At 69.0% G+C, this 15,134-nt stretch overlaps 1 protein-coding gene across 1 annotated transcript in view; it reads left to right on the top strand.

The window, feature by feature from the left end:
• Window positions 1–2,676: 2,676 nt before the first annotated feature.
• The window catches only part of EXD3 (exonuclease 3'-5' domain containing 3), a gene marked incomplete at its 5' end in the record, with an annotated part of 39,391 nt that continues 26,933 nt past the window's right edge, over window positions 2,677–15,134 (top strand). The window contains 7 exons of the mRNA XM_036020144.1: window positions 2,677–2,764; window positions 5,304–5,368; window positions 6,110–6,283; window positions 6,573–6,740; window positions 10,836–10,889; window positions 11,804–11,943; window positions 12,650–12,750. Coding sequence (XP_035876037.1) covers window positions 2,677–2,764; window positions 5,304–5,368; window positions 6,110–6,283; window positions 6,573–6,740; window positions 10,836–10,889; window positions 11,804–11,943; window positions 12,650–12,750 — 790 coding nt within the window. The remainder of the gene's footprint in view (window positions 2,765–5,303; window positions 5,369–6,109; window positions 6,284–6,572; window positions 6,741–10,835; window positions 10,890–11,803; window positions 11,944–12,649; window positions 12,751–15,134) is intronic.

The following is a 15,134-nucleotide window of genomic DNA, read 5'->3' as shown; positions in this document are numbered from 1 at the left end:
CCGACGCCCCCCTGCCCTCCCGCCCACGGGCCGAGACTGACAGGCGCGGAGCCCTGGTCCCGCGGCTCTGCGGACGGGGCTGCGCGTGGAGCAGGTCCCGGGCCGCACACGGTCCCCACGCCGGCGGCCAGTGCGGCAGAGGATCGCCAGTGGGAGGGAACTGGGGGCGGGCCGGCCCGTGCCGGGAGCCCGACGTAAACCCGCCGCCGGGGGGAGGCCCCTGGGCTCTCCCGGGGAAGCAGGCGGTGACAGCGACGCAGCCACACTTTTGGGTCCCAGCGAGCGAGCAGGCGGCTCCCCTGCGGCTGGGTTGTCCCCAAACATAGTGGTGGGCAGTGGGCCCTTCCGACCTTGAAACTAAGTAAAAGTTATTTTACCAGCAAAATAGACTTATGTGGGAACAGCAAAGAACTGCTATCCAGGACAAGCAAGCTGGAGCAAAGGCAGCCGGACGAAAGCGAAGCATATTATTTTATGCAGAAAAAGGGGGAAGTTGGGAGAGGTCGTCTCCAGCGGAAGTCCCCTGGAGGAAAGCTAGGGGCCAGGGAGGTGCCGGGCTCCGGCGCGCCGCGCGCGCGGCAGCGGGCTTCGTGCACAGCCCGCTGGGGCCGGTGGCTGGTGATTCCGTCCCGGGAGGCGGTCGACAGCGCCCCCTCCTGCCCGACTCCGCGTGAAATGCGGTTTATTTCGTTTCCTAGTCCAGGAGGTGGGTTCCCCACAAAGGCACTGCAACGCCTGCACCCAGAGGGGGCGTCTCATGGATTTTAAGGAATCAGCTCAAGCAGTTGGGGGGGCTACAGAACCCCCGAAGCACTGATGCTGAGACTCAAGGCCAAGGCCTCCTGGAGCCTGAGGTCCCTCCTCCCTTGGAACCTCGGTTGTTATAAGGCCGACTGGTTGCTGAGGCCTGCCCGCCTCATGGAGGGGGAGCTGGGCACTGTCTGGATTCTGAAACTTACTTTCACAGCAGCTTGGGACAGTGTTTGACCCCCTCTCTCCGGGCACCATGGCCTCACCAGGCTGACACATAAAAAAAAAATCACCCACCACAGCCCCCAGCCCCAGAAATGCCCCTGTGGATGGCAGTGCCCTTTTCCCTGCGCCGCAGACCATCGGGACCTCCAGGGTCCAGGGAGGCTTGTGTCCCGGACAGCTGCTGGAGTCCAGAGCTCAGCTGTCACTCAGAGAGAGGCCTGGCCCTCCTTCCCCGGCTGGGCCTGTAGGGCAGGTGGGCTGTGGCCCCGGAGCCACTCTGCCCAGCCGTAGCTGTGTCTCCTCCACTGCGACCCTGGGCCAGCTGAGACCTCGGGGTCCTCGCCTGTGGGAGGGATGACGAGTGCCTGCCCGGGAGGGAGGGCTGTCATGGGAGGTGACAGGGGAGCGGCCTCTGAGGTGCACGCTGGGCACTGGGCCGCCGCTCTGCTCCCTGCACGCGCTCAGGCCCCTGCCCACCGAGGCTCCGCTCACTCCCCGCGCAGACTGAGTGCCCCAGGCGCCTGTCCTTCCCGTCTTCCCCAAAACTGGGCCACACCCCCCACACCCCGTCCTCCCTGGTCTCCCAGCAGTGTCTGCTCAGGGTCGCTGTCCTGTCTCAGGGTTCACAGCCTCTAAGGCCAGACCTCCTCCAACTGTGTGCTCCCCTGTTTGCTCTCACGGTCCCACCATCCCACCCAAGGGTCTTCATTGCCAACTGCTGCAGCCCCCACACCCTCCACCCGATGACCTCTCACCTGCTGGGGCCTCCTCTTCCCTCTTGTGGGCAGGAGGAGCCCGGCTGCGCTGACCTATCTGTTCTGTCTCGGTCCTTCTTGACCAGGAGCCTCAGGGGACACAGGCAGGTTCCGTCTGCCTGTGGGCTCCCCCCGTAGCTGGGGTCCTTCAGGCCTGGTCTCCCGGGCCCTAGCCCCACCCGTCCGTCTCCAGCCCAGGTCCAGGCTACCTGCTTCCCAGAGATGGAAGCAGCGGAAGGGGTCCCCGAGCATCTGCACCCACAGATCTGTCGCCCTGGGATCTGGGGCTAGTTCCAGAGCAGAGATGCCAGTCCAGCGAGCAGGAAGTGGATGTTTGGAAACTGACTGTAGCCCCACTCAAGGAAGGTGGGGTTTTTTTGTCTAAAACAATGACACTTTCCGAGAAAAAATAAAATGCCACGTAAGAGTTTTCTCTCGGGAAATAAAAGTAGCCTCATGACGCTAGGCTCCCAAGATCAGCGTCCAGACACCGGGCACACCCTGGTGTGTGCCAGCCTGGGCGGCCCAGAGCCGGGGTGCCCCTGCAGTGAGCTTGGGGGTCCTCGTGGCAGGCCTACCTCCGAGGTCTGGCAGGGCAGCCAAGGCTGTCCGGGCACCCCCACACCCTCAAGACCACAGAGGTGGGCACGGCACAGCCTGCCCATCAGGGTCCCCCCTCCCTTCTGTGTGGACCCCGGAGCCTGAGTGTCTCTCTCCTCTAGTTCCGGATGCCTCGAGCTGCCTGCTGCCTCCCCCAGCCCGGCCTGCTCTGAGGATGGACCCTGGACACACCGCTGCTGCTGCTGCTGCTGCTGCTGCTGGAGACCCCGCCCCTGCTGGAGACCCCGCCCCTGCTGGAGACCCCGCCCCTGCTGGAGACCCTGCTGCTGCTGCTGCTGCTGGAGACCCCACTGATACTGCTGCTGCTGGAGACCCCACCCCTGCTGGAGACCCCGCCCCTGCTGGAGACCCCGCCCCTGCTGGAGACCCCGCCCCTGCTGGAGACCCCGCCCCCGCTGGAGATCCTACTGGTGGTGAGTGCTATTCTGTGGGTGAGCCTGTGGCCCCTGTGGCCCTGATTCCCACTGGGCTGCAGGTGGCTGGACTGGGTGTGGCGTGTACAGGGAGCATGCCTGGGGAGAGTGTGCATGTGTGCGGTCTGTGCACAGGGCGTGTGTTGGGGTGCGGGGTTGCAGGTGCGTGTGCAGACCGTGTAGCTTCTTGTGCCCAGGGTACACGCGGATGCGCTGGGCGGGGACCCCAGGTGGGAGCGTCCGGGAGCTGCCGTTCTGGGTGGGGCACCTGTGCTGAGCCCCTTGGTTGATCCTGTCCTCGTCTGTGGATTCCCTGCGGCTTTCCTCATCATTTGTCATTTTGTCGGTGACCCACGATGCTTTTGGTTTTATTTTTTTAAAGATTTTATTTATTTATTTTCGGGGGGGGAGAAAGAGAGGGGAGAGAAACATCAGTGTGTGGTTGCCTCTCCTGCGCCCCCCAGTGGAGACCTGGCCTGCAATGCAGGCATGTGCCCCGACTGGGAATTGAACAGGCGACCCTTTGGTTCACAGTCCAGCGCTCAATCCACTGAGCCACACCAGCCAGGTCTGTTTTTATTTTTAAACACATCTTTGGGCAGCAATTTTAGATCCACAGCAAAAGTAAGGAAGTGCAGAGATTTCCCGTAGGCGCCCGCACGCCGGCCGCACCCCGACAGCCTCCCCCACACCAGCCCCTCCGGGCGGCCTGCGTGCTCCAACCGGAAGCCTGTTGCCGACTGAAGCGGCATCGACTCGGGTGTCCCATCCCCAGAAACGGTTTCTTCGGGAAAAAGAGAGGGTTGCGTGCAGATGTTGGGGTGGGGGACCAGGGCGGAGGGGCGCCCACAGGAGGAAGGGGGCCAGGACCTCGAGCTCGGCCACAGACAGCCGCCGCGGGGCCTCGCCACCCCTGGGCCCTCCGGCCGGCCGTGTCCCCTCGGCTGTGTCTGCAGCCCGTCAGCCCCTGTCATGGGCGACAGGTCGGCGCCCCCAGGCCCACGGCGGACAACCAGGGTCACGCGTGGTGCGTGCATTCTCTGTGTCTGGACAGAGGTCTGGTGATGCGTGTCCACTCTCCCAGCCTCACGCGGGTCCCTCCACCGCCCGGAAGCCCCCCGAGTCCCAGCTGTCCGTCCCCCGTCCCGGCCCTGGGCCTTCTCGCTGCCTCCGCGGTCCGGCCTGTCCCAGAAGGTCGCAGAGCTGGGGTCGCACGGGGTGTGGCCGTGCCAGTGCGGCTGCTGTCCCTCGGCCACCTGCACGCCGGGCCCCGCGAGGTCTCTCCAAGGACCGTGCGTGTCCTTGGACCCGGGGGCCGTCCCAGGTCTGCACAGGCCCAGGGTACTCGCCACCAGAGCCGCCCAGTCTCCGGCCGCCCCTCCCGGTTCCTGCCTCTCGGCGACCACTCGGGGTTCTGTGTTTCGGGGGGTGCCTGTGGCTGCCTCCTGTCGGGTCAGGGAGGCTCTCCCCTCTCAGTGTTTCTCAAACGGGGGCGGCAGCTCACGTGTGAGCTCGGTGTCCCCGACCTGCTGCGAGGACGCCCCGTCCCCTGGTCCCCAGACGAGTCACAGTGACAGACGCCCAGCTGTTCACTCAGTGTCCAGACCCCCCTGCGAGCCCCTCCTTCTCCCACACTGTAGGTTGAAGGTCAGAGGTCACCAGGGGTCAGAGGTCGGCCGTCTAGCCCCCTGGTGTCTTGTCTGGGTCCTGGTGGCTTCCCTGCAGGCTGGGCTGGGCTGTCCCCCACCTGGGGCCTCCCCACCGCGTCCCGTCTGCTGCAGGGACCTGGCACGTGGCTGTCGACCCCTCAGTTCTTGGAGGGATTTGCTGGCCCCCGATCCCCAGATCTGAGTGGGGAAGTCCATTAGGAACCTCCCCTCTCCCGTGCAGGTCCTGACTCTGGCCCCTGACCCCACCATGTGGGGGTCCGGCTGGGCCTGGGTCAGCACCAGGGTCTCTTGCATCTTCCACCTCCCTGAGGGGCCAAGGGCGGATCACGGGTGGGGCGGGGGTGGCAGAGGAGGATGGCGAGGCCGGCAGGACTGTGCTGAGGCACAGAGGGTGGGAGGCCTCAGGGTGGGGCTGCGAGGTGGGGTGGGGGCAGGGCAGGCCCTCTGAGGCAGCCAAGGGTGCTGGTGGCTGTGGGAGACTCAGAGCCGGGTGCCTGGGCCCCTGGCCTCACAGGTGGCAGCAGCCTTTCCAGACCAGCTGACCCTCCTCGGTATTGACCTTGGACCTGGTCCAGGGCACTGTCCTCATCCACCCCGGGGGTGCCCCCCGACCTCCACTGGGCCCGGTGTCCTGGCAGGCTTCTCCCCGGGCCAGCACTGGGATTCTGAGGTCCCAGGCCGTGGGTGGCCACCACAGGACAGGCCTGGGGAAGGGACCGTGGAGTTCTGGCTGGAGAGGACCCGGGAGGCCTGGGCACAGGGTGGCGTCTCTGCTGAGCCCGGCGTCGGTGGCCATGGCCCCTGGGCTCTGCGTGGCCCAGCCTGCCACACAGCTCTTCGTGGCCCTGTCTGCCGCCCCCCCCCCCCAGGCTGGGACGTGCGTGTGTTCCTGCGGACCCTGCAGGCTCTGTGGACCGCGCAGGAGCTGCAGCAGGTAAGCCGGGGGCCCTGGGTGCTGGCCTTGGACCTCTGTGGGCAATCCCATTTGGGCGTCCTGGTGGACACAGGCTCCAGAGTTCTGGAGCGGGTGGGAGGGGCCACCACCAGCTTCTGCCCACAGCAGCGGACCTGGTGGGCTGGGGCCCCCTGCGCGCTGGGCCGGGCGGGGCCCCCACTGGCCACATGGAGGGAGGGCCTTGTCCACAGCAGCCTCTCCCAGGGCGGGCGGTTGCACGGCGTATCTGGCCGTGGGGACCCAGGAGCGTCCAGCAGGAGCCCTGCGGCAGCTACATCCTGGGCCGTGTCCCATCCATCGTGGCCTTGCCTTGTGGGCCCGAGGGGGAGGCGGTCAGGGGGGCGCTCTCCAGAGCTGGCCTGAGGTTCAAGCCGGCAGACGGCCCCGCCCACCGTCCCCGTCCTCGGAGCACCAGCCCTGGGTCCCGAGCCTGCCGCCAGGCAGCCAGGCCGCAGGCCGGTGGACGGGGCGTTGCCCCCGTCTGCCCTGGTCTCTGTGGGGCCGGCAGGCTCTCCGGGACCGCCAGCGTGCACAGAGCTGCCACCCGGCCCGGGGACGGGAGCGAGCAGGACCTCAGTGGGGCAGGAGATGCCGTGCCGGCCGGATGCCGCCTGGTGGTTGGTCACCCTCCTGCCTCGTGACCTGCTCCCTGCGAGGTTGGTCAGCGGGGACCGGGCTGGCAGGAGGGTCCGGGTGACACGAGGCTCTGTGTCCCTGCAGCTCAAAGCAGAGGCCTGGCGCGGCTTCACTGCCCTGGACGACCCTCGGGCCGGCCTCCTGGACCTGCTGGAGGGCAGCAGGGCCTGGCGGGGGAGGGGCCCCACCCTGGAGGCCTGGGTCACCCTGGAGCTGGAGTGCTGGCTGCAGGCCCGGCCCCCCCCAGGGCCTACCCAGGTGAGCCCCACCCGCAGCCCCGCCGGTCCGGCCCCCTCCCACCCTGCTCGTCTCGGCGCCGTGGGCACCACGCGCCTCAGCCCCCAGGGTTGCCCGTGGTGCTGGGGGTTGTGCACTTGGCCTCAGGACTGGCTACTGCACCTCAGCCTGTGGGCTTGAGCCCCGGCCTCCTGAGAGCCACACGTGTCCCTCGCCGGTGTCCCCCACCCTCCGGGCCTCCCCTGCCCAACTCCAGGCCCGTGGCCACAGGACGCCACCGCCAGCTGAGACGGGGTCTTGGGACTTCCAGGGCGACCCAGGGCGGGAGCAGCTGCAGGCCCGTGCGCTCAGGGTCCTGGCCGAGAGCCCCCCCGGCCTCGTGGAGCCCCTGGTCAGCATCTTCCAGCTGCGGGCCGAGGGCCCAGGCCCCCTGCTGGCCCACATCCACCAGCTCCACCAGGAGGGCAAGTTCAAGGAAGTGAGTGGGAGCTCCTGGCCTCGGGGGGCCCCCTTCCGGGGCGGGGGTGAGGTGGGCCCAGGGACACTCCTTCTGATCCTCAGGTTGTGGCTCCTGTCTGCTTGTGGGGCCCATGGGGGGACTGAGAGGGGGCTGGGCCCCCCGGGTCCAAGTGGCAGTATCCTCGTCGCCTCTCCGCTGCGGGGGGCTGCCGGGGACCCCGGGGACCAGCCACCCAGGGAACCAGCTCAGGACCACCTCTGAGGTCGGGGTCCCGGGAGCCCCCCGTGCTGGGTCTGGGTCTACCCCATAGCACCCACAGCCTTCCTCCCGAGGTGCCACTGGGCTCTCCCTCTATGTCGGTGGCACAGGGGCACCCCGGCCATGGCCAGAAAGCTGTGTGCCAAAGCCACCTCCCCAGGACGCCCGGCTCAGCCTCCTGTGCTAGGCCCTGGCAACACTCTCGGGACTCGGAGGAGCAGGGCCGTGGCAGCGTCCCCCCAAGAGCCCGGGCACTGTGTCTGCGCCTCCCCGGCTCTGTCGGGGGGCCCTGCCTGGGGGCCGGGGGCCACGCTCTGGGTGGCGGTGTCTCCTCCGGCACGTTCGCGTGGACCAGGTGAGGCCAGCGGTGGCGCCTCCGTGAGGGACTGACTCCTCGCGGGTCCCGTGGGCTCCCAGCCGCCACGGGGCTCCCAGCCGCCACGGGGCTCGGGCAGGACCCACCCCCGCCCCGCGCCAGCAGACCGGGCCAGCCCCTCGGCACCACACCCCTGTTTTTGTGGAAGCTCGGCAGGGCTCAGACCGCCGGTCAGGACAGTGGGAGCCGAGCATTTGGGTGCCCGAGAGTGGGGTCACTCTGCCCACTTGCCAGGGGGCGGTGGGAGCCGGGGCCGAGCAGCTGGGGGGTCTCTGGGTCAGAACTGAGGCCTTGCCGTCCCGGGGCGTCTGCGGGGTCTCCTTTGTGAGCAAGGCCACCCCCATCTGGGCCCTGAGGAGCCTGTGGGGGGGACGGTGGAGCCCGGAATCGGGGCTCGGGGGGCGCAGGGCAGCCCCAAGGCTTCTCCACGTGGTGACATGTGACCATCACAGGGGGCGCAGGAGGGGTAGGTCTGCAGGGGTGGGGACTCCCATGGAGCGAGGCGCCCAGCGTCCAGGCTCAGTCCAGCTGGCCACACCCGTGGCCTCCTGGGGCCCAGCCCGAGCCGGGGCAGAGCTCTCGGGGCTGGCCAGGCACCGAGGCCCCCCGTGGGCCCCCCGTGGGCCCTGCCCCCCGAGAGCTGCACAGGTGTCGGAGGTCCTCTCCCGGGCCGGCGAGGAGCCGCCGCAGGGGGGCTCCCGGTCTCGGAGGGGTGGGCCCTGGGCGGGCCACCGGCCACCGGCCGGCCCCGGCTGTCGCCTGGCGGCGGGTGGGCGGCGCCGTGACACGGAGATGGCTGCGAGGGGACAGTGAGGGGCCGGGCTCCTGCTCACAGGGCGCGAGGCCGGTCTGGGCGGGCCGAACGGGTGGCTGTGCCCTCGGAGGACGCAGGACGCGGGAGGGCGGCCGGCACGCCTCGTCTCCTGTTACACTCGGGCCTTTCGGGGGCGTCTGGGGCCCCGCGTGCGCCTGCCCTGCGCCGCCAGGCGGGGTCCCGGCACAAAGGGGGCCTTGTCCCGCACGGCCCCTGCTGCGCAGAGGGGCCGTTGTCCCGCGCGGGCCGCCCGGCAGGCGGTGCATGCTCCAGTGCCCGCGCCCAGCCGCACGCAGGCCTGCGCCCGCTCCGCGGCCCCGCCGGCCGGTGCAGCCCGCGGCTTCGTGTCCAGGCAGCGGCTGGCGGGATGAATGCCTGCTTTTGTCTGCTCGGCTATTTTATTACATTTTTTAAACAGCTTATCAAGGTAAAAAGATAGCTTTGCTTTAAAAAGGGGGGGCGGGGTGCCTTGGCTGCGGGCCCAGCCAAGCCGCGGAGGTGGGAGGCAGGCCGCGCTGGGGTCCGGGGCCGTGGGGGCAGGCGGCGCCTGGGCTGTGGACCCTCCTCCCACAGCCACCGCCCGGCCCCTCCGGGTTTTCCTGCTTGTTTCCCCGGAGCAGCTGCTCTGGGGCCCGGCCACTGGGCAGCCCGGCGTCACCCCTCCTGGGGGCCAGTGCTCGTCCTCCCGTGGGGGGTCAGGGAGGCCTGCAAGGTGCCAGCCCGGGGCGGTTTCCTTTTTCGGGACCTGGGGCCCTTCCCACCAGCTGTGCCTGCTCCGGACCTGGGTCTGAGGCCAGCCATAGGTGGCTGGGCTGGCAGGTGACCTCCGACACCTGCTGGGGCTCCCAGGTGACTAGGCATCGGGCAGCTGTGGTCCCCTCAGCAGAAGCTCAGACTGAGAAGCGACCAGAGACCAGCTCTAAGCCAGGCCCGATGGCAGGACCATATGGACCCCGCCCCACCCCCACCTGAGCCCCAAGATGGAGGCCAGGCCGGGGGGCTTCCCGGAGGAGGTGGCTCTGCTACCAGCTGTCCCCCCAGGTCACCGCGGCTGCCCCGGATGGAGCCAGGGTGCCCTTCTGTGACTGGGTGAGACTAAGCAGCCCCCCCCCGACCCCCGGTCCTGCGCGCTCTCTCGGCCCACCCTCCAGGTCACTGGGGCCACAGTGCCCAGCGAGGGTGCACCCCAAACTGCCCAGGGGGTGTCCGCAGCCTGCAGCCTCAGGCACGCTAGCCGCAGCCCTGCAGCGTCCACACAGGCCGCCTGGCCGGGAGAGGGCCCCCTGGGCACACGGAGAGCTTTGGCCGGGCCCGGACGGATAGCTGGCTGCCTCAGGCGGGGGGCCGGGGGGCGGGGAGGACGAGGGGGAAGGGGAGGGAAACCCCTCTGACCGTGTCCGAGAGCGTCCGGGTAGAGTGTGCGCCCCCCCCCCCCCCCACACACACAGGTGAGGTCTGAGCTCGGCGTGCAGCCCGCCCCTTCACACGGCCCCCGCGCCCCACAGGGCCCTGGACACAGCGCCCACCGTGGGGGGCCCTGGCTGCAGGGCAGTGGGCGGGGGGGTTGCGGTGGAGCAGGAATCCCCCCGACCCAGCAGGCCCCAGCGGGGCAGGCAGCCCCGTCAGGCAGAGAGTGGGGGGCCGGGGGCTGGGGAACAGGGGGGGCTGCACAGACTTGCGTGCGCCCCACCTGGAGCCCCCGTGGCTGGGCCGCCACCCCAGGCCGTCCCCCCCAGAGAGCCGGGCCCCGGAAGGTGGTGAAGTCTGGCCCCTGAGGCGCGGGGCCCCCTGGTGTGAAGGCTGACAGCCCCTCGAGCCCTGCGGCCCCTCCCCTCTCGCCTCTCCGGGGTCACTGGCCCAGGGCCTGGGTGGAAGGGTCACCCTTCCCCAGCCCCCTCTCCTCCAAGCCCAGGCCGGCCCTATGCCCCTTCCCCTGGCCTTATGCCCCCTTCCCCGGCCCCGGGCCCCCGGGGGCTGGTGCAGGCCCAGCTCCTGGACCCCCGCCAGGCCGTGGAGGCGCCGGGTCAGGGCTGCGCAGGGAGAGGCCCTGGGCCCCGCCCCCCACCCCTGGAGATCCGGCCAGAGGCCCGAGAGCGCCGTTCCCAGAGCGCTATTTTGGTCTGTCCTGTGAGCCGTGCGGGGCGGGCGGCCGCCCCACCGGGTCCTCTGCTCAGAATGGGAGTGCGATGTATGGAGGTTATTTATAGCGCGGCCAGCGCTACGTGCGGGCGCTCAGGGCCTGGCGAGTCCTGTGTGGGGCAGCCTGGGGGTCAGGGTCCGGCTCCAGCCAGGCCCACGTCCCGTCCAGGGCACAGCTGCCCCTGGGGAAGCTGCTGCGCTTGGGGCCTCTCTCTCTGTGGGCACGTGGCGTGGGCAGCAGCCCCTCCCCTCCCCCACCCCCTCGTCAGCAAGCCCTGGCCGGGCCCCCGGGGTTCGTGCCCACTGTCCAGGCTGTGCCCCAGCCTGGGGGATGTGGGGGGTGTCCCTACCCGCCCCCGCCCTGCGAGTCTGGCTCGGCACAGGGGCTTCTCCGCCAGGACCCCTCCTCCCCCCCCTCGACCCCAGACCCGGTCCTATGCTCACGCCCTCCCCGAGTCTGTGTGGCAGCCCCCCCAAGGCCGCCTGCGCCCCAGGCCCCAAGCAACCGCCCCTTTGTGTCTGCCAGGCTGTCATGCTGGGCACGAAGCTGCGGCTGCAGCCAGAACTGGACGTTGAAAAGGTGAGTGTCTTTCTCATGTAAATGTCAGGTTCCCGCCTGGCTCCGGCCCAGGCCTGCCAGGCTCCCAGCACTGAGCCCTGGACACTGCTCCCCACAGGGCGGGGGGTGGGGGGGGTGCCAGAGAGCAGAGGTCCTGTGTTACTGCGGGACCGCAAGGGGGGCTGGGAGCAGGCGTGGGGAGGCGCCAGCGTGAGCCTCGGAGTGGTCAGTGGGCCCTCGTGCCACATGCTCACAGAGTGGCCAGTCTCCAGGAGCCTGTCCAGCGGGTCAGCCTCCGCCTTGTGGTGGCCAGAGGGAGTCCACAGGGGCTGCCGGGGGTGGGGCTACCCATGAGGACTGGCCTGGTGGAGGGCCTCCCGTTCAACCTGGGTTCCGGACAGCTTGACCTATGAGGCTGCCGGGGGGCCAGGCGGGAGAAGGGGGCTTTGCTGCAGCGTGGTTCTCCAGGGGAGGGGCTGGCACTTCCCAGGCCCAGCTCCCCAGTCCCACAGCCAGGGCCTCCCTCGGGGCCTCCTGGGGCGCCCGGGCGGCTTGGGGGTCATGGGCCGGCGCCGGGCCCACGTGCTGGCGTGCCGTCTCGCGCACAACGAGGCATTCTGGGCTGCCGGGACCAGTGCCGCTGGCTGGTCCGCTCGCTGCCCTCCGCTGAGGGTCCCCCCCACCCTTCACCCCGGAGGCCGGCTGGCCCCGGAGCCGCAGGGACGGGGCCTGGGAGTGGCAGCCTGTGCGTGTGTGCATGCCAGTGTGTGTGTGCACTGGGTGCGTGCACATGTGTGCTCAGGTCATGGGCGCCAGCAGGGTGAGGGCGCTGCCCTCCAGGAGCCGGGCGTGCAGGCTCGTCGGAGAGGCCAGGCCGGCGTGTGGGCTGCGGGCTGCGGGCTGAGGGTTGTGGGTGCCCCCCCGACCCCCTGCAGATGAGCGCGCCGCTGCTGCTCCAGGACAAGGTGAACCTCGTGGAGCGCTACGTGGACGGCTTCCCGGACCTCCAGCGGGGGCTGCTGGCTCTCATGGACTCCTGGTGCCGGCCGGGCTTTGACCTCAGAGTCGTGGCCAGGTGAGCCCCCGAGGTGCCCTGCTGGCGAGGGGCCCACGTGGGTCGGTCTGGAGCCCCAGGGCGGGACCGGCAGGGCCTGGGGGAGCGCGTTCCAGGGGGCGCGGCCCCTGCATCCGTCTCTCCGCCTCCGCCCGTCTGCCCTCCGCGAGGTGCTGTGGGGAGCCCGCCTCGAGCATCCACGCCGGCAGTCCCAGAGAGAAGGGACGCGTATGTGCCCCTCGAGGGTCACGGGAAGCTGCAGATGGCAGCAGGGACGCGACTCGGGACCCGGAACTGGGGCTCAGGAGAGGTCGTGCGGGGGCTCCTGCCGGGCGGCCTGCGGAGACCCGCCGCCCTTCCTGTGAGCCCGGAGAACCGTTCGACTCTGAACCTGGGTGTGCGCACCCTCAGCGTGTGGCTCGGGGGGGCCGGGCAGCGTCCCGCAGACCGGAAGGTCGCCCCTTCGGTTCCCGGTCAGGACCCAGGCCCGGTCACGGTTTTGCCCGGGTCGGGGTCGGGGGCCGTGCGAGAGGCGGCCAGTAGACGTTCCTCTCTGACCTCGATGTTTCTCTCCCGCTATCACTCCCTCCCTTCCCCTCTCTTTAAAATTAAATATATAAGATCTTTAAAAAACCCCAAAACCCTGTATGGGGTAGAAACGAAACCCTGAAGGCAGTCGCTGAGAGAGGAAGCAGGGCTGGGCCGGAGCCTCGCCTCTCTCCCGCAGGCGGTACCCGCAGGTGAGCGCCTGGAGGCCGGAGAAGCTGAGCCCCCGGGTGCTGGCGCGGCAGGTCCTGCGCCTGCTTCAGCGCTTCGGCCTGGACCCAGGTGAGCGCGGCTCCGCACCCGCCCAACCCGCACCCTGCCCGCTCGGGGGGCTGGGGCCGGCATTGCCCAGGACCCCTGACCCCGCTGTCTCCTTCCTGTCCCCTGCTCAGCAGCCCCTCGGGGCCTACCCAGAGAGCAGGCGATGGGGCCGTGAGCCCCTCTGCCCACCTGGGGCAGCCGCCGGGAGGCCAAGCCTCTGGGTGAGGGCCGCCGAGGAGGCTGCACCTGCACTGTGCCCACCCCTACCCCCAGTGCTCCCCTCCCCTGCTCCCCGTCCTCATCCTCGGGGGTCATGGCACCCTCGCCTTTCGCTCACCTCCGAGGCCACGTGGTAGGGAGGGTGCTTTGTGGACCCAGCTTGTCTGTTGGATGGTGGGAGTTCTCTCCACGTCCTCCTTGAGACTGCGGCTCGGGAGTGGGTGTCGAATGGCGTTGCATCCCCTTCCTGCTCCTCATGGAGGGCGTGCCCTGTCCCGTTGGGTCCGAGACTAGGGCAGCCAGCCTTGCGTCTGGGTCACAGGCGCTGCCGGGCCGTCGGCCGGCCCGTCGGCCGGCCCCCTCTTGACCGCAGGCCTCGCCTGTGTGCTCACGGCAGACGCCCCGAGCCCGATGCTGTGCTCCAGCGGAGCCGCCTCCGGGCAGGAACCGGGCAGAGCGCCCTCCCTCTGAGCGGGGACTGCTGCTTCCCCGGGAGCCAGCAGCAGCCGCCTGTGAGCCTGGCCCCTCTTTGCGGCAACGAGGCTACGGCTTCGCCTCGGGGTGGGGGGGCGGTATTTGGGGGGGTTCGTCTGTTCGGTTTTCACAAGGCCCCCTTGCTATTTGTCCAGCGTCTGCAGACGGCTGGTTCTGGGGGTTGGCTACCGGGGCTTCTCTCTTTTATTTTCATTTCTCTGGACCAGTTGAAGTGCTAGCTTTTTCAAAGCACTAGCTTTCGGCCTTCTCCTCCAAGTTGTTTGAGACAGAATTGACATGTAGCGTTGTGCTGGTTTCAGCTATACAAGGGGGGCCCCAAAAAGTGGGGCTGTCTTCTGGAGCTCGGGCCCCTTGTGGGGCCAGCTGCCCCCGCTGAGCAGTCTGGGGCCCCGTCTGGGCCAGGGCGCCGGCTGGCGTTGTTGTGAGAGGCTGCGTTTGGCTTCGGTGAATTTTCCCGAAGATTCTTCACCGCATTTGCCCATTTCACGAGGGGCGGCTGACCGGCACATCCGCCCACACCGTGCTCGGGGTGGTCAGCGGTTCTTGACCCAACAAACGGCGTGGCCCCGTGCCCCGCCCTCCCCGTTCACCCGACCTCACCCTGAGCAATGGTTTTGGTTTCCCGGGCACAGCGAGGCCTCCAAGGGAAACGTTTTTCGAATGTGGACGAGGTGAGACAAAAAATGGCAGAAGCACTAGAAGACACCAAAATCGATGACCTCGAAAACTGTTCTGAGCGCTGGGAAAAGTCCCCATCGGGTTTGCTCCCAGTGAGCGTACGTCGGAGGTGGCCGGAGCTGAAGCACGTGAGAGCAAACACACGATTTTTTGTGAACGGCGCCAGCACATTCTCGGGTGCCCCCGCGCCCGACACAAGGACCCGATACTTGTGTGCGTTGTGAAGTGGTCCCCATCCGTCACCCACACGGTCACACACTTTTTCTTGTGACGGAAACCCCCGACACCTCTGTGACGCGGTGTTGTGAACCGCAGTCACTGCGCTGTGCGTGACACCCTCGGATGTCATCCCCTCTTCGCCGGACGTCTGCACCTTTTGTTGGCCGCCTTTGTGCGTCCCCTCCCACACCCGCCTCTGCGGCCTCCGGCCTCTTCTCCGTGAGTCCGGGCTCGTCAGACTGCGCTCCGGGCGACGCCTGCCCGTGGCCGGCGTTCCGTCCGTGTGGTCACCAGTGGTCACGAGTGGCAGGGCCGTTCTCTCCGGCGGCCGCAGACCAGGGCCCCGCCTCTGCACCCCCCCACCCCGCCCGCTGGTGGACGCGTGGGCCGACTCCGCGTCTCGAGCGCTGGGAACGGCACCACACCGGGCACGGGGTGCGGGCGTCTCTCAAGGCCCTGATTTCATTTCCTCCAAACCAACGCCCGGATGTGGGGCGGCTGGGTCATGGCGCGACCCCGCTCCTCACTTTCCGAGGGGCCTCCACGCTGTTTGCCGTGGTGGCGGCTCCGGCCGACACCCCCACCCGCGGGGCACGGGGCTGACCAGGCCCACACGTGCCGCTCTGACAGAGCTGAACTTCTCGTCTTTGAACGCCGTCTCTCTTCTCTCTCGGGCTCCTCTGGGCTCCCGGCGCACTGCGGCTGCGCCCTGAGGGGACTGGCTACAGGTCTCCTTCACCCGCCTGTGTGGCGCCTGCGGGGTTAGGGATGGCTCGGGGCGAGGGGGGAGGGGT

The sequence above is a fragment of the Phyllostomus discolor genome, chromosome 3, assembly GCF_004126475.2.
Source record: "Phyllostomus discolor isolate MPI-MPIP mPhyDis1 chromosome 3, mPhyDis1.pri.v3, whole genome shotgun sequence".
Lineage (NCBI taxonomy): Eukaryota > Metazoa > Chordata > Mammalia > Chiroptera > Phyllostomidae > Phyllostomus > Phyllostomus discolor.
The sequence above is the reverse complement of the archived record's forward strand: the minus strand, read 5'-3'. Positions and strand labels throughout refer to the sequence as shown.